The sequence below is a fragment of the Chlorocebus sabaeus genome, chromosome 29 (assembly GCF_047675955.1).
Source record: "Chlorocebus sabaeus isolate Y175 chromosome 29, mChlSab1.0.hap1, whole genome shotgun sequence".
Taxonomy (NCBI): domain Eukaryota; kingdom Metazoa; phylum Chordata; class Mammalia; order Primates; family Cercopithecidae; genus Chlorocebus; species Chlorocebus sabaeus.
Genome location: NC_132932.1, coordinates 15,066,587 through 15,085,944, shown reverse-complemented (window position 1 = coordinate 15,085,944; position 19,358 = coordinate 15,066,587). Strand labels below are relative to the sequence as shown.

Sequence of the window (19,358 nt, the reverse complement as noted above, 5' to 3'; positions counted from 1 at the left end):
AGTGTACGCTTTCTATTTCACCACTGGAGATTTTGCTGACTCAGAGGCATTCATCAATCTCTGCTGGGGATGTGCAGAAAATAGTCCAAAGAAGTTTTGTCCTTGCCTTGTTCTCTCTGCCTCACCTCTCTGTGGGTCCTAGAAAGGGAAGTCTTGTCCTGGAAAGGAGACATGATAACAGATGATAAGGTATAAGGCATGAATTACAAAATTATAGTACCATTTAATATTAGAAGCGAAAGAAAGGAAGGAGACCTCCTAGCATGCCCTTCGTTTCTGAGTTGAAGAAACTGAGCCCCAAGGAGACAGTGACTTGGTCAAGGTCACGTACTCTCAGATCAGAATCTGGGACTCCTGACTATTGGCACAGAATTCTTTCCCCTCTGCCAAGTTGTCTTGCTGTTTGCTCGTAAGTGATGATTATTTAAACCAATCAGATCATCTTTCATTAGTATGGTTTCTTTTTTAGGAGGCAGCATGTATATAGGGTGCATTTGGCTTCTGGTAACAATAGCTTTGAATCATGAAGATACTCATTATTTATTGACCAAGAATTTTCAAAATAGGTGGTACCAGAGTTGGTTCGATGACTCACTGATGTCAGGGCAGGAGGTTGGCATGTCTGCGATTCTCTTTATGTTCCCTTGAGGTCACAAGATGGCCACCATAGCTCTAAGCTCTATGTCCCCCAATAATGACTTTCCAATCATCTGGCAGGTGTCCACCAAGTCTTATGGCTTGCCTAGATTAATCACTGGCAAGAAGAAGTGGATGAAGATGACCATCTTAAATTAACTATGATTGATCCCCTAGAGTTGAGTGTGTCTTGGGAGGCAATCTCTCTGAACACATTTAATACATGAACAAAAGTCAGGGTTCCCTTAGCAAGGAAGAAGAGGGAAAAAGGCTGTTGGGAACATGACCAGCAGAGTCTATCACAGGCATAAGGTTTTTAAAGGTAGGCTGTTTGACTTCATATCTTGGCTACATCACTAACCCTATCATCTTACACAAGTCACTTAACCTCCCTAACCTTGGTTTCTTAATCTGAGATTAAAATATATTAGTACCTGCCTTCAGAAGCATTGTGAGGATTAAATAAGATAAAGCACATAAAGGACTCATCACAGTCCTGGCACACAGTTAGGATCCAGTAAATATGAGCTTGTATTTGTATATTTTTAATTTTTCACTTTATTCAATAGCTCCTTAAAGAGTCAACTTACTCACGGGCTTGTTTACTGATGAACAAGAGGTGTAAGTCCCTCCTGTCCCGTCATGGAACCAACATTTTAGTAAAGAAAAAGCCAAAAAAAACCCAAAACAACAAAAAACTAGATGGCTCTCTCTGACTTCCATTTTTCCACTGCCAGGAGTAAGAAGATTCTAGAATTCAATGTATTCTTGGTAGGCTTCCCAGCATTTTTTCTCCCCAGTACTACCAGCCTTGCCACCAAGATCAGGACTAATTTCATTATGCTCTTTATCCCCGTATGTCAATCACCATGAGAGGTTCATGTCTGCCAGGACACCCCTTACCACCCACATTTGCATTCCCCTATGGCACTGTACATGCCTCCATTCCCCTATGTTTCCCCCTTTTCCTCTGAGGATGTTAATTAGTCCTGCAGCCTTAGATGCAAAAATTAGCTCTTTGCCCCATTACAGCCTCCACTCTTGTACCATTGCTCTTTCTTGCTCCCCCTGGACATTTCCAGGCCATTCTCCCTCTCTCCTCACTAAAAGATCTCATATTCGAATCTCTTGTCATCAGAGACTATCACTTACCACACATTCCGGTTGCAGTCATCCACTGACCCCTGGGCCATGTGTTCTCATTCCTGGAGAATTTTAGTTCCAGGTTTATCACTGTCATATTCCAACCGTATTTCTGTTACTGTCCTTGGAGATTTTAATAAGTGATTTCCATTATCCTGGTCTGTCATTTCCTTAAAGTCCTCTCCAATCTTTAGCCTTTTAATCTCTTATTACCCCCTTGTTCTTACCACATTCCTCACTGAGCTTAATGTCCATGTCCATAATCACAGTCACTTCCCGTGCACGTCACCAGCTTCATTGCACCTCTCTTACTCTGCTGTGTTCCCCACCCCTGGTTGCATCCAACTTTTCTTCCGTCTGTCCCTAAACCCCGTTGCTGCATATGGGTGGTCAGGAACACAGAACATACAATGTTGCCCACTGGCCTCACTAAATTCATGAGCCAGAGCCTCCAGAGGATCCTCTGTGCTGCCAGCCATCATCCTTCATTTCCCTCATCCCTTCACTCTTTCCTTGATAGTTATTTTGTGTCTTATCTACTATTTTCCAATTTCCAGCATCTCTTCCTCATCTTCACTCTCAGATTAATAAACTCAGTTCCTCCTGAACTTAGAACAACAGAAGCAACCAGAGAAGAACTTCCACAGCTCCTGCTATCACACTTACCTTCCTCGCTGCGTCTGTGCTGACCCCGTATTCTTGTAACTGTGGAGGAGCTGTAAGGCTCACTGGTCTCCCTGTATCCCATCCCCTCTCACCTCCCCAGAACATCACTTTTGCAATCTTGTCCTCATCATTTTGCAACTTCTCTTCATCAATATTTTTCTCTCTATGGAATCATTCCCACCAGCACACCACACATTTCTTCAGTCTTGATCCCACATATGTCTTTTCTATTCCCTTTCTGGTAAAATTCACTGAACCCAGTTCCTCACTTCCCCTTCTCACTTGAACCCTCTTTCAGTAGGATGAATGAGTGAGGATGTTGCATCTTTAAGCAGGAGTTAATCCTCCCCTCTTCAGAAACCTGTTCTTGTCTAGATCACTCCTGGCCTCACTTGCTCAGTTCAGCAGTCAGCTCTCATCCTCAGCTTATTCACCTATTCACAGCAACTGCAACTGTTGACCACTGTCTCCTTCTTGATGCACTTTCTTTATTGGACATCTAAGCTACCTCTGTCTCATCGTTTTCCAGCTGCCCATTGGCTGCTCCTTCTTGTTCTCCATCACTGGTCTCTCTTCATCTTCCTGGCCTTTAAATGTTGGAATGTCTCAGTGCTCAGTCCTTGAATTTCTTGTGTATTGCCACTCACTTCTTCAGGGATCATGTTCATTGTCTGCTTTCATTACCACCCTTCCTCTAGACACTACCTTTAAAATGCACCCAGAATCCAGCCACTTCTTACCACTTTCCTCTACCTACCCACCTGGTCCAAGTCATCAGTGTCATTCACTTGAAACACACGTGGTGGCCTGCTAACTGGTCTTTACGATTCCACCTGTTGGAGGAAGAGGCTGTTGAGGATGGATGGTCAGTGAAGGCCTCTTTAAGATTTTGCCTGAAATATGAGAAGGAGCCAGCCATGCAAAGATGTGAACAAAGAACATTCTAGATAGAGGAAAGAGCAGTGTGAAGACTCTGAAGTGGGAGAGAGCATAGGACATCAGTATCCAGGGGTTGCTCAATACTTGATAAAAGGGTCAATAGCAGATTAACAGTAACTGTCATAGGATTAAGAGATTTGACCCCGGAGTTGCCTATTTTTTTTTTTAATGTGAATACTCATTTTCTAAACATACTATTCAAGCCTGCACAAATCTCTGTCACACAGGGTTCTCAAATAGTAGGTGAGACTACTGTTTGGCTAGTAGTGTTTTAAAACTCAGAGATTTTATTTAGCAATCTAGATTTCTGGTTCTTTTTGAAACCGTAGGAATAGGGTCTATCTTCTGTAACGTAGCAGTTGGCTGAAGTTAGGTGGTGGCTGCTCCCTTTAGATGGACATGTATTCCTCAGTCACCACACTCCCTATTAGGGATGCCTGGAAGTATCACCCATTTGTATAACCTGCCTGGGCCCTGTTGGCTTCTGCTTTTGCCCTCTTGTGAGACCCCTGGACTACTCCTATATCTCATCAGACACAATATTCCACTCTCTAGAAATGACCACAACTTGGTCTTAAGTGAAATGGCAGAGGCATCACTGAGCCTCATTGGGTTATGATCCTATTTGATATGCCCACAGTGCCCAGGAGAGCTATCAGAGGTGTCATACCTCCACTGGCCCAGATGGCACCTCCTCTCACCCGTCTTACCTGGAGTCATTCTGGATAGGAGGTACCAAAAGGGAAGTGGCTTTTGTGAAACATCTCTAGTGTAGTGGTATGCAAACAAGGCAATTTCAGTGTTCTTGCAGTATCCTCAGGGAATCTTTCTTAATGTCTCTTCTTTTTGGCTTGAGAGAAGATTAAGGAAAGTGACAGATACTCCTTTGCCCCAAGGCTAGGGTAAGCCCCAGCCAGAAACCTCCCTGATGTCTTAAATCCTTTCTGTTGCAGCTGCTTCCACTGTGGCTGTGGATATGTCTCTACTCACCAAAGACACAGCCAGGACCCTGAGGTCTGGGTCTCCTCATTGCTCACTGCTTGGCCCAGAATGCTGTCTCATGGTTTCATCTTGGCTGTTCATCTCCTGTGATGATAAGGTCTCTAGGCTGCCAGGCAAAGTCTTCAGTTTCTCCCGTATATAGTTGGAGAGAGAACCTCTTCCTGATTTAAGGCTCTGTCCTTACACAATGTTGCTGAAGCAAGGGGCTTCTGTCTCTCAGACTCTCCGATCTGCCTATAGACCCTCACCTCTGGGCCTATTAGACACATTCAGAATCTAGAACTTCCAGGAGGGGTGGTTTTACTCTTCTGCTGTGCTGTGGCTTGCCCTGAGCTGAGGGGCCAGGGCGAGTGAGAATGTTGCATCCTCAGGCAGAGTGACAAATGCCTCACCCGCCCTGCTGTCCTTGAAGAGCATTGGTGTGTCTTCCCTCATGGGCTGTGTCATCGTTTGGGGCATTGGTGACTCACTCAACTATAATCCTAGGTTCTTTCATCAGATATTGGGAAAGTTTACTTACACTTTAATAATTGTGGTCAGAGAGGAAATCTCTTAACCTCAGTTTCTTCATCTGTTAAATGAAGCCATTAGTACCTACCTCACAAGGTTGGAATGACAAATTGAAATTATTAGACATGTGACCTATCATACTATCTTACATATGGCAGGAGATCAACAAATTGCTCATTTTTTTGTCCTTTCATTTCTCCTCTACACATTTGTATCCGAATATCTTATGTGACATTTAGGAAACAGTTCCAACTACCAAGAGAATGGACAAGTTAACCCACTTCTGAAGATTCATTCACTTGAGTTTACTGGACCCATAAAAGACTAGAAAAGTCGAACATGGTGATTCTAGATTAGTTTCCACTAGATGACGTGTTCAAGCCAAACCTTTTTGACCCAAAATAAAGTGTTTGCTCATCCAGAAGTTTCCAAGCATCCAGATGCCACATAAACAAAGCACCTGACTGACTTACCCAATGAGTCTTATTTCATAGGGTGTGCAAATGGATACCCTGATGTTCCTCCATGATTTAATACCAAAGTGAGAGTTCTTTGTGGGATTCCCATATACGTTAAAACATTTATCACATTTACCACTTTGAAGGACTGTGAACCCCACACGCTAGTCCAAGAGAATATTACCCTCCAAGGGGGGTATATTTGGTTGAGTAATAAATAAATGGAATGGAAATGACAGGAATTACTTTTTAGAGATGTTATCATAGATGGAATGGAGATGGTTTAGTTGGAAGATGCTGATTTTTATCCCTGGGAAGCATATGCATACAGTCAAATAAATATTTGAGTTGGTACAGGAAAATGAAGCTCATAATCCTCTCAGGATAATGAAAGCATTTAATTTCTACATATTCAAGCAAGAAAAAGGCTAGAAGTGTCTTCTTTGTCTTTGGTTAATTGCTAAATAAAGAAGCTCACCCACGCAGGGCCTCTGCTTTCATGTCACCATGGTAAGCCAGTGCGGTCTGATAGTACATCTTATCCTGCTGCCTCTGGTGTGGAGAGAAAATACTCTGTCGGTGTGAAAAGCATCTCTAAAGCTGGAAAGAGGTTTCTGATATCTGCCAGCTCTCTGGAAGGATATTTGGCATTGTGTCTCAAGAGCCACAAACTTGTTGATCTCCTTCGATCTCATGATTCAATTTCTTGGAATCCATTCTGAACAAATAACTAGAAACACCAACAAAGACATATGCAAAAAATATTCTTTGCTGAGTTGTTTATTAAGTGAAAAGCTAGACTATGAAGCTTTCAATAGAAAAAGGTTTCTATCATGTAAATACAGTATGTAGTTATACACATACGAATACAAATACAAAAATAAAGGCTGCTAACAGCTGCCTCTGAGTGGTGGTATGATGAATAGATTTTTGCTTTACCTTTTATACGTTTTGGGGGATATTCTTCAGATTTTCTTACAGTGAATAGGAATTACTTTTATATTATTTTATGTGTTGAACAAATATTAATGGAATACCTACTACGTGTACACCTCTGTGCTAGAGAAACAGTGGCGAACTCTGCTCAAGCAAAATCAACATGGTCCCTTCCTCCAGGAGTTTACAGTCACAGGAGTTTGGCAAATATCAAACAAATAAATATACAATATCAACTAGAGACATGCGATACAAAGGAAAAGCAATGGTACACTGCCAAAAGACTATGAGGGGCAACTGAAATTTGGAACAGGAACCAACAAACTATGGCCTACAAACCTGTGACCTATTTTTTTTTTTATTTTTTTTTTTGCATTCGTAAAGGGTTGTAAACTTAGGAATAATAATATGATGTGACAGAGACCATAGAAGATTGGCAAAGCACATTTTACAAGTAAAATATCTATGCTCTATCCCTTTATAGAAAAAGTTAGTGGAGCCTTAGTTTGGAACATCAGGGATGCCTTTCTGAGGAGATAAAATTTAACGTGGGAACTGAAGAAATCTGAGTTAGCAAAAAAAATAAATAAATAAATAAAATAAAAATTCCCCCCCTTCAAAGTCTTGTTAGAGAAAACTTCAAAAATATTTTTCAAAAAAGCTTTTTATTGGAACCTGGCTCCTTCTCCAGGTAAGGCGAGAGGGAGGTACATTTAAAGGGCATACTACTAAAAATAAGTTTCCTCTGCTATTCTGTATCCTCTTTCCTCATATTCCTTTCGTATATGATTGACTTGTTTTTAAAATATCACCATCTTATTTTTATTTTTCTAATCCTGTGGCTTTCCAGGGTCCTAATTTTAAGTTGTACTGCTAATAATATCAATAGCAGCTTTTATTAATTGTGCATTTACTTTGGTGCCAGGCATTTTGCTAGATACTTTAAATCCACTCCCCTTTATAATCCTAACAACTGCGAAGATGAGCACTGAATTTTACAAAGATGTGATAATGGTCAGAGAGGCTGAATGGGCAGCCCACAGTCATGCTGTGGTAATGATGGAGCCAGGACCACGGCCCAGATGTCTCAGTCTCAGAATTGGGATCTTTCTTGCCTGGTGCCTGTCACTGCAGGCTCCTCCCTCTTCCAAGGAGGGGTATTCTATTTCCTTTGTTGTGTTACCACCAACTAAAAGTCTCTTCCACTCCGCCACATCCCACCTCCTTTCAATCTCCTCCTCCTCCTCCTCCTCCTCCTCCTCCTCCTCCTCTTCCTCCTCTTCCTCCTCCTCCTCCTCCTCTACTCTGCAAGTAGCAATCCTGGTTTTCAATTTCCTCAAAAATCTCAGTATATTAGGGTCATTTCCCTAATATGCCACTGAGCTTGTTGAGTGAAATTGAAGGATGATTGAATTTCTAGCTTTCTAACTAGTTCCTTATCTGCTTCACACTAAAGTAATTTTTGATAACTCCACTGCACTCTAATTTTCCAAATGTATTTTTAAAATTTCTTTTGCTAAAGACAGATTTTAAATGAATCTAATAACATAACCATTCCAGAGACATTGTTAATTTGGTATTTCCCTTCCCTGGTGATAGGCTCATTTTTCCTTCATTCTTCCTTTTCCTAGACTTCAAAGACAGCATTTGAAAAGCTCTTCTTATTCTCTCTGGTACCTCCACGGCCTTGGACAGTGAGGTTTAGTAGTGAAAGCACCAGGCCTGGAACCAGGAGACCAGAAATGCAGTGCCAGCAAGTCTTCGGCCAGCATTGAGGTTCTGGGCAAGTTATTGACCCTTTCTGGGGCTCAGCCTCCTCGTCTGGTAAAACTAAGGGGTTGAATTCAACATCTGACTTCTAAAGTTTTTCAATTTGTCTAGGTGTCTAGATCAGTCATAGGATAGTCAGGAGACAGAAATCATACCAGTTATTTGAAAAGAGAGATTTTAATGTAAAAATTATTAACAGGGTGGGCTGAAATGCTTTTGAAAAGTATCACTGAGGTAGTACATGCAGGGAGAAGCATGTACTACCTAGGGCTTGGAGAATAAAGGAAAGAGATTGGAATGATTATAACTTAGAATCTTGAAAAGGGGTTCCATGAAGCTGCAACTCAGCTCTCTGAAGACAGGCCCTGGCTGGCAGTTGCTGGTGTTGGAGAGGAGAATGAAGTGCAGTGTGGCTTCTGCTAATTGGATGCAGCTGCTGTCTGGAAAGGAATTGCGGCAGTCAGGGTGAAACTACAGGAACAGAAAGGACAAGTCCTTTCTTCCTTCCCCAGCCTTGAAGCCTCCCTCTAGCGCCCTCTGTTGGCAGAGCCTAGCAGAGAGTGGCTGGGATTTGTGGACCAAGTAAGGTCTAGAAGGGTGGCTTTGGAGCTGAGAGACAATAACTTCATAGCTGCACAGTGTTCATTGCTAAGATTGCAAACTGGTAGGCTAGAGGCCACTTTTTTGTTAATGAGATCTTTATTATTGTTATTTGATTCTTTTTAAATTGATTTATCATAGTTGTACATATTTTGGAGCACCTGTGATATTTTGATCCATGTGTACAATGTCATAAAGATGCCTTGTATGGCCTTAAGTAGTCTAATCAAACATTTGTGTCTGAGTTTATGTTTTTAATCTGAATATCTTCTTCCTGGGAAATCCACAGTACTTCATCTTTCATTATTTACATTTAAAAAAATTAATGTAAAATTAATGAATGGGAAGGCAACTTGGAGATCATCTCTAGTTCAGTAATCAGTTTATAAATGAGGTGATTAATACCCTCAGAAAGTGAGAGGTTTTGGTCCCGAATTGTACAACTAGTGAATGAGATCTTTGGGTTCTAAGGCCTGGATTCTCATCACTATTTACTGTTTACAGGAGGACAGATGTGCTCTAGCCTCTTGCTACTCAAAATGTGGTCCCCAGACCAGCAGCACTGGCCTCAGCTGGCAGCTTGTTAGAGATGCAGAATCTCAGGGCCCGTTCTCGGGCCTGCTGTATCAGAATATGATTTTGACAAGATCCCCGGGTGATTTATGTGCACGGTAAAGTTTGAGAAGTGCTGAAGATAGCTTTATTGAAGTAAAAGAAAAAATAGACTTTTATTGGATGCTAGTGCTTTTCTCTAGGGTGGAATCAGGGTATGGGCTATAGAGACTAGCTCTCAGCAAATCTCTGGACCACTCCTCTAAGTCTCTTTTCGCTCTCCCTGCTTTCAATTTATGGGCCCATACACATACATGCAAACACCCATGTGCACACACACAATCGCACATGCATGCATCCATACATCTACATTTACACACACACACACACACACACACACACACACACACACACACACACGTTTATGATCTGGCTTCTGTCCTACCCTCTAGCCTGAACTCTCATCAGGTTCCCTTACATGAACTATGCTGTACTCATGCTAGGCCACTTACCAGAAGTTGCCCAAACATATCAGACTTTCGTTTTGCCTCAGTCACCAAATGGAATTCAGACTAAATTCTGTTTGTCTTTCAAGAACAGCTCAATGTCTTTCTCTTGGAAGCCTTCCCACATTGAGTGAATTATATCCAAGGTTTGCTCTTCTTCTGGGTTTTAATAATACCTGACAGATATCTTTATTGGGCACTTTTTTTCTCACTCAGAGATAATCTTACATTTTATTGTTTATCTCCTTGAAAGGATGGAACCATTCCTCACTTGGCAAGCAATACTGGGGGTGAGCAGATGAAGAAAGAATGAACTAACGTAGAGCGAAGGAATCTAACCAACGCTATCTATAAAGAGCAGCAAAGTGTAATAGTTAAAGCAACGAGCTGGTTTTTTGAAAAGATAAGCAAAACTGACAAACTTTTAGCTAGACTAAGGAAAAAGAAGGCTCAAATAAAATTAGAAATGAAAGAGAAGACATTACAACTGATACCACAGAAATATGAAGGATCACAGGATATTATTATGAAAAGTTACACACAACAAGTTGTGTAATCTGGAAGAAACGCATACATACCTAGAAACATGCAATCCACCAAGACTCAATTGTGAAGAAATAGAAAATCTTAACAAACCAGTAATGACTAAAGAGATTGAATTAGTAACCAAAAACCTCTCAACAAAGAAAAGCCTAGGACCTGCTGGCTTTACTGTTGAATTCTACCAAACAATTAAAGAATAATTAATGCCAACCTTTCTCAAACTCTTCCAGAACATTGAAGGGGAAGGAATATTACAAACTCATTTTACAAGTCCAGCATTACTCTGATACCAAAGCCAGAGAAGAACACTACAAGGAAAGAAAATTACAGGTCAATATTCCTGATGGACACAGATGCAATAATCTTCTACAAAATACTAGCAAATTAAATTCAGCAGCACATTAAAAGGATCATACACCACGATCAAGTGAGATTTGTGCCTGGCATGAACAGATGTTTAAACATATGCAAATCAATAAAAGTGATATGCCATATTAACATAATAATGGATAAAAATCATATGATCATCTTAATAGATGCAGAAAAAGCATTTGACAAAAATTCAGCATCTTTTCATGATAAAAATTCTCAACAAATTAGGTATAGAAGGCCATGTATGACAAGCTCACAACTGACAATCATAATCAATAATGAAAAGCTGAAAGCTTTACCCCTAATATCAGCAACAAGACAAGAATGCTCACTCTTGCCACTTCTATTCAACACAGAGCAATTAGACAAGAAAAAGAAATAAAAGGCATCCAAATCAGAAATGAAGAAGTAAAATGGTTTCTGCAGATGGCATCTCATACATAGAAAACCCTAAAGATGCCAGCAAAAAATTATTAGAACTAATAAACAAATTCAGTAAAGTTGCAAAATAAGAAACCAACATAAAAAATAGTAGTGTTTCTATATACTAACAATGAAGTATCTGAAAACAAAACCAAAGAAACAATCTTATTTACAATAACATTAAAAAGTACTTAGGAATGAATTTAACCAAAGAAATGAAAGGTCTTTATACTGAAAACTGTAAGACATTGACGAAGAAATAGAAGAAGACACAAATAGATGGAAAGATATCCCATGTTTATGAATAGAAAGAATTAATATTGTTAAAGTATCTATACTGCCCAAAGTAATCTACAGATTCAGTGCAGTCCCTATCAAATTTCCAATGGCATTTTTCATAGAAATAGAAAAAAAAATCCTAAAATTCATATAGAACCACAAAAGATTTGGATAGGGAAAGCAGTCTTGAGCTAAAGGAGCAAAGTTGATGGCATCACACTACTTGCTTTCAAATGTACTACAAAATTATAGTAATTTTTAAAAAATGGTACTGGCATAAACACAGACATATAGACCAATGGAATAGCATAGAGAACTTAGAAATAAATTCACACATTTATGGTCAATTGATTTACAACAAAAGTGACAAGAACACACAATAGGGGAAAAACAGTCTCTTCAATAAGTTGCATTGGGAAAACTGGATTTTACATGCAGAAGAGTGAAACTGGACCCTTATCTCACACCATATACAAATATGCTGCATTTCCTTAAGCCTAGACATTGGTTGTAGCTTGAAGAAAGGTCCTTCTTGGGTGGTAATAACATAGCTGGCCTTGCTTTCAATTGCTGTTTTTCACTTCTACCATGTTCTTCCTTCCTAACATTTCCCATATCCACTTTGCCACACTTTACCCTGGAAATTCTCTCCTTAAACATAATCTACCAGTTGAGGGCTTTTGCAGCACAAACATTTTCCTTGCTTAAAAAATTACAGCATTTCCCTTGTCTGCAGATGATGCACCTAAATGGGTGGTCTTACAGCTATCTCAGTTTTGGTTGATCTGCGTTAGTCTGTGTACATGTGTATAAACCTGGTAAGGCCATTTTTAAGATAACATTTGTAAAAAGTCGTATTTGTATAGTACTTCCAATTTGCCACAAATATCACATTCTACCATTTTGTGTCTATGACACAGAAATTCTAGGATAAGTAAAAATGAACACTGTATTGTATAAACATTATATAGAATCTAATCTTTTGTCTTTTCTCTCTATTCTCGCCCCTCCTTCCCCTCATTGCAGGGATGATAGTCTACTTGGGAATGATGGCGGGGGCCTTCATCCTGGGAGGCCTGGCTGATAAGCTGGGAAGGAAACGAGTCCTCAGCATGTCTCTGGCCGTCAATGCCTCCTTCGCCTCCCTCTCTTCCTTCGTGCAGGGATATGGAGCCTTCCTCTTCTGCCGACTCATCTCAGGCATCGGGTATGTTCTTAGGGAGCTGGAGCTGGACCCTCCCAGACCAATGGCCCATCCATTCTGGTACTCTAGCTCTGAGAGATAACTCCAGAAACCCTTGGACTGATTGAGTTTGTGTTTGACTTTCAGGATACCATATTAAAGTTGAACCTTAGAAAGAGTTAGGGTTAGGATTAGCCTCTGAAGTCAGCGTGCAATGTCAAAATAATCCAAGACTGCTTCCCACATGTAGAGAGGAACTACCTGGCTGGTCCCTCAAATTAACTGGGTCATTTCACCACAGAGTCTAAGGTGGGGTATAGGCAACTTGGTTTCTGCTGTGACCATTTTTAGTGTATGACTTGATTCTTTCTCTCTGGACTTTTCCCTCTGCAGTATTGGGGGTGCTCTGCCAATTGTTTTTGCCTATTTTTCTGAATTCTTGTCTCGGGAGAAGCGAGGAGAACACCTCAGTTGGCTGGGCATCTTCTGGATGACTGGGGGCCTCTACGCATCTGCCATGGCCTGGAGCATCATTCCACACTATGGTGAGCCATGGCTCAAAACAGCCTAGGGGCCCCTGTTTCTATGGCTCCTGCAACCAAACAATAGTTCCTGTCCTCAGCCTTATTTCACGTACTCACGCACAGTTCCCATATGTGACCTTGAACTTTCTTAACAACTTCTAACATTGCAGACACATTGTTAATTTCAATTCACATGTCTTTTTTGAAAAATATATCCTGTCCTCCCTCTCTTCCTCCTTCCTTCCTTTCCTTCATTCTTCCCTGTCTCCTTCCCTCTCTCCTTTTCTTGTTTCCTTACTTTTATTTGAAATAATTTCAATTTTCATCTCCTCCAGCCCTCCTCCCCCTGAGCCAGTTAGGCTTTGGTAACCTCATTTTATAGATGACAGGTATGTGACGAAAGCCAAGAGAAGTTGGTGAGTCGCTCAAGACCATGTCCCTGGCATGTGGTGGAGTGGGGGCTGGAGTCCTGATGTCCCCTCAGGTGCGGTAGGCTTGTACTCTTTCTACCCTAGTGCCTGCTGTCACTCTTGTTTGACTGTGGAAGTGCAGCAGCCCTTATAGACAAGGTCATGGTTTCAGCCGGGACAATTTTATTTTCCTGGATAATTGTAAACACTGTATTCTCTGGACAGAGACATGGAAACATCAACTTTTACTACTGGTTTCGTCAAGAGCAAAGTAGGGAGAAGGCAGCAATTTTGACTTTGATTCTGCTTTTGGAGTATACTGAGTAATACGCTCATCATCATTTAAAATCATTTTTGGTAAATCACTGATTATGAGTATAGGTTTAGCAGTGATTTAGAATCCTCAGACCCTGAGGGGGTAGCAGACACTTGCCCCTGAAGCTGACCGACACTTTACCACCTACTTATTGCCTTGTTTTAAATATGACCCTCTCTGCTGTGCTTTCTGAGCTAATGGAGGCTCATGGAGGCTCCATGTATACCTTTTTAAGAACAAGCTTTGGTTTAGACAGTACCTACTATATTAGTTAAGCTGTTACTGGGTGCATTACCCTGACAAACTGATAAACCCTGAAATCTCAGTGTTTTAACACAGTGAAAGCCTCTCCCTTATGCGAGGTCTGGCTGGCATTCCTGATCTGCAGGTGGCTCCACTCCATCGAAAATTCTGGAGTTTAGACTCCTTCCATTGTGTCATTCTGTCATCTTCAACACACAGTTTACAAGGTCTCTGGTTTGGGGAAGGAGACTGGGCAGTTGTAGACTGGCTAAAGGCCAGGAAGTGGAGCACACTCACCATCTCTGCTCACATTCCAGTGGCCCCTGATCTGTAACATGCCCACACCCTCCTGCAAGGGACACTGGGTAACAATCTAGCTGTGTGCCCACAAAGTAGAGGAAGTGGTTTTGGGAAGACCATGTTGTCTTTGCCATATCTAGCACTTGAAAATCCACTGGATTTTATATCAGAAACAGGATAAATATGAACAGGAATAGTGAAATAAAGAGTTGAAATATATCAGAAACAGGATAAATATGAACAGGAATAGTGAAATAAAGAATAGTGAAATAAAGGAATAGTAAAATAAACCACTAGACACCAGGGGATGCAGGTCCAGTCAATTCTGTCACTCTAGTTCTCCATAATTTTAGATACAAAATTGTATTACTGCTACTATCAGGTTCTGCAATTTATCCCTCACTCAAATGCACACTTTAATTGCCCATGTACTATGCTGTTGATTATATGGTTTTGAGGCATTGCTTTTTTTTCCTTTTTTTCCTCACAATTCTTGATATAATATCATTTTCCCTGTTAGTTGATCCAAATGTTTGAATACTAAGGGATTATTGTCACTTTTTTTTTTTTTTTTTTTTTTTTTGAGGACGGAGTGTTGCTCTATCACCCAGACTGGAGTGCAGTGGCATGATCTCAGTTCACTGCAACCTCTGCCTCCCAGGTTCAAGCAATATTCGTGTCTCAGTCACCCAAGTAGCTGGGATTACAGGTGTGAGCCACCACACCCAGCTAATTTTTGTATTTTTAGTTGAGTCGGGGTTTCACCATGTTGGCCAGGCTGGTCTCCAACGCCCGACCTCAAGTGATCCACCCGCCTCAGCCTCCCAAAGTGCTGGGATTACAAGTGTGAGCCATAGTGCCCGGCCTATTTTCACATTTAAATGAAGTGATTGAAAACCCTTTTATGGAGGGAAGCAACTTACATCTGAATAAAAGCTGAATCCAAATAGTGGTGCTGTGTGATATGGGACAAGTCAATCCATCTTTTCAGCCTGGGTTCCCTCACCTGTAAAATGGAGGGGAGAAAGGACACAAAAAGAATCAGCTGTAGATATACCCGCCAGCCCGAACCTTTGGCAATTCTTGGGGTACACAGAGGAATTAATGTTGAGAAAAATTCCAGGATAATTCTAGTACTTAGGCTAACTTCCCTCCTGGAAGCATTAGCAATACCAGGCTTTCTATTTGCAGACTACTTGTTTCATGGGGAAAGCCCACCCTCACACTCGACCAATGAGAAAGGGTCTTTGATTTCCCTCTGATTGGATCAGCCTTGGTCATGTGTCCACCACAGCCAACCACTATACACCAGGGGATGCAGGTCCAGAAGGGTTTAGATCCACTTCTGTCCCCATCCCTGGAGCTAGGGATAGGGTCAGTCCCACCGAAACCACAGGTGTGCAACGCAGTGGTGAAGAAAAGGTAGGAGGATGTTGTGAGGGAAGCTAGCAACCCACAATAGTCACTACAAACTGCATCTTTTTTTCACTTCACAAACACATACACTTACGCAAAGGCACACACTACTGTGTCAGTGTCTGATTTCTAGGAAAGCAATAAAAGAATTCAGGTTTGGGACATGTTGACCAACATAGATGGGATGTCCATGGCAGAGGGACCCCATGGTAACTGTCTGACCACTGCAGGCTGACAGCAGTGCTTGTGGTTAAATACTTTACCCCAAATGAGATTATTATTCTAAGTGAAGTAACTCAGGAATGGAAAACCAAACATCGTAAGTTCTCACTCATAAGTAGGAGCTAAGCTATGAGGATGCAAAGGCGTAAGAATGACACAATGGACTCTGGGGACTCGGGGAAAGGGTGGGAAGGGGGTGAGGGATAAAAGACTACAAATTGTGTGCAGTGTATACTGCTTGGGTGATGGGTGCACCAAAATCTCACAGATCACCACTAAAGAACTTACTCATGTAACCAAACACCACCTCTTCCCCAATAACCTGTGGAAATAAAAAATTAAAAAATTATTTTACCCCAAATGGACAGGACATTTCCCTATGTGTATGCCTGTATGATATCTGTGACTTTTATACTCCATTTTAAAATAGAAGCCTCCTGGATGATCAGGCTTAATTGAAACAGGCGTTCACTTGTGGGAAATCCATCCTAGAAATATGGTAGGCTAGAATCACAGTGTAACAAGGGCCATTATTTACCTTAAGCCTCGGATGTTTTGTCCACAGTGAACCAGACATTTGATGGTATTTTCCAATGTGCCTAATGCATTAATCCTCTAACAAATGCAAGTGTAACTTTAGAGAAGAGACTGATATTTGTGTGTACAGCTTGTGTAGTCTGTTTAATTGATTTTGCAAAACTGAAGTAAGGGAAAGTCTTGGCACCAGGAATTTGAGTGACTGGCTCATTGAGAAAGAAAATTACAAAGCTCAGAATGTTTTCCTGTGAACTCATGGGTAAAGCTCAGAAAAAAATGGATATATTATGGAAGATTAATTCCCATTGTAGTCAGCATTACCAGCTGTTTGTGAAATCCTGACAGAGAAAAGTAGGGCAAGCTAGAAGATCAGCAAACAGAACAATCTCTTCCTCCAAATTAATATTGTTCCAAATATTTGGAAGCAGTTTGCCATTTAATTTTATTTAATTTAAGGCCCCGAAGATGTGCCTAATGAATGTGATAAATGCAGATTACTGAAATCACCATAAAAGTCAGAGAGGCGTGAGGGATTAATGGATTTTGTATAATTTGTGCATATTATAATAAAGAAAAAGATCTTTTTGAAGCAGAATACTTTATAAACATAACTGCTTCTGCCCTTCTTCCTTGGTTATCCATCTGAGTTTGACTGCTGTGTGGTTTTGATCACCTTTACTTCTAATGATGCCAGAATAGTTTTTGCACGTGAGCTGAGAATGTGTAAATATTGCTATGGTTTTATCTCCCTCTTTCTAGTGTTACTCCCAGGAGAAAGAAAAGGTTTTTAAATTAAAATTAAAAAGAACGAACAAGCCTCAGTGAGATGATAAGAGACCAAGCTGTGCAAAAAGAGATTCGATTCTGATTGAGTGTATTGGATGGGGTGTGTGTTCAGTTGCTGTGGCCAAAGGTGTCCAAGGGACCAGAGTCCCACATTTCCAAACTGGGATTCCCTCTACCTAGTCTTTTAATTGTACAAATAGAGTAGAAAATGTCTGCAGGAACAGCAGATAATTGGTTAAGAGTCTGCTGCGAGTAGAACAAGTTGAACCACAACGGAGTAATAAAAATTCAAGGCAAGCTGTTTGCCACTGGAGTTGGCCATATATTATATTTCTAAGTAAATGAAATAGAAGTTTTATATCAAAATAACTATTGCCCTCTAAACTTTATAAATCCATATATTTATTTACATAGTCTTGTCTTTCACAAATACCATTTGAATTGTCTTCAGAAATACTTCATGGCACGAGAAAACCAGTCTATTTTATAATCTCGGCTCTATTTTTTAAAAAATTCTTCTGCTGATCTTTGCTGATATTTATCTATTTTATTCAACATCCTTGGCACTAAATGTCATGGAGCTATTTCTAAAAAAAATCAAATGTACTCTCAAAGCAGGTGAAGTATGATGGGTTGCTAGGAGCGTTCACACATGACAAATCTATGGAGGTATCATTACCTGTATTCTACAGCTGTGAAAACCCACGAATGCGATTCCATAGGATCAGACCAGAACTCTGATCTCTGTGACTGCAAAAGTCTAGGCTCTTTCCACTTTATTACTTAAAAGAGGGAAGTTTGCTACCCATGAGGATATTCAAAACAATGCTTCAATGTAATTTCTGAAGATGAGTTTTAGCAATGCTTTCAATAATGATGATTGAATAGGAGCTAGTTATCTTCCCATTTCAATGATGATAGGATGCCTTTGAATGTAGAAGTTCAGTCTGTCATTTAAAAAAATTGTGTAGTCGTATAACAACTTACAGTGTTTTTCGAAATGGGGTCCTGAACCCTTTGCACTGGAATCACCTGGAGCTGGCATTGCCCTTTGACGTTGGAAAGAGGGATCTCCAATAGAAGCCCTGGGCCGTATGAGGCACTGCTCTGGCCTTCCTCTGGCTGCACCCCTTCCCACGAGGCAAGGGATCTCTGAGGCCATGATCCCCATCCCCATCTCCATCCAGATTATGCTGTGGGTGCTCAGGACCCAGGAATTCCCGTAGACTCAAGAAATCAAGACAGGAGTGCCCATTCTCATCACAGTGGTGTGTCCACGCATGTCTGCATGAGATCCCTCACTTGGAAGGAGGGGTTGGGGGATTGAAAAGGGGATATGGCACATATGGGTGTAAATTCTGGGCCTAGACTTCTAGCTTGTTGCTTGTCAAGGCAGGCAGATAGAATGTATTTCATTTAACAATTTGCCATCTTAAAAATACAATGATTCTATAGACATATGGCCTACTGCTTCTGTTTGTACTCTTATCCAAGGCTCTGTAAATGTCAGGCCAGGCCTGGACCTCGGGATTTGTCAGAATGCAGATTTTGACAAATTTGCAATGTGAGAAATATCATTTTGCAGATTTGTCAAGATGCAGCTCCTATCCCAGACTTACCACTCAGAAGCTTTGGAGGCACAGCTGAGGAGTCTGCATTTTAACCACCTCCCTGGGTGATTATCTTGTGCCCTGAAGTTTGTGAGTCAGGGCTTCAGAGTCACTCTTCTGTAGAGGAAAAGATCATGTCCCAGAAATCCTTTGACTGACTGCTCCTTTGCAGGCTGGGGCTTCAGCATGGGGACCAATTACCACTTCCATAGCTGGAGAGTGTTTGTCATCGTCTGTGCTCTGCCCTGCACTGTGTCCATGGTGGCCCTGAAGTTCATGCCAGAGAGCCCACGGTTTCTGCTAGAGGTGAGTCAGTGCTTTTCCACCAGGGGGAGAGCGACAAAACAGCCACCGGAATCCAGCCTCGCTTCCTTCTCTCAGCCCCTAGTCCCACATCGTCTGCTGCTTACGCGTTGCAAACTCCCCCAGGTTGGCTGACCTCACTCATCATTAAATCTGGCACCCTGCCTGCTGTG

At 41.2% G+C, this 19,358-nt stretch overlaps 1 protein-coding gene across 6 annotated transcripts in view; it reads left to right on the top strand.

Annotated features, from left to right (window-relative positions):
• The window catches only part of SV2B (synaptic vesicle glycoprotein 2B), a 182,367-nt gene that overhangs the window by 125,796 nt on the left and 37,213 nt on the right, over positions 1-19,358 (top strand). For all 6 annotated transcript variants that reach the window (XM_073012991.1, XM_073012989.1, XM_007990475.3 and 3 more), the window contains 3 exons: positions 12,362-12,542; positions 12,912-13,063; positions 19,055-19,188. In XM_073012991.1, coding sequence (XP_072869092.1) covers positions 12,362-12,542; positions 12,912-13,063; positions 19,055-19,188 — 467 coding nt within the window. The remainder of the gene's footprint in view (positions 1-12,361; positions 12,543-12,911; positions 13,064-19,054; positions 19,189-19,358) is intronic.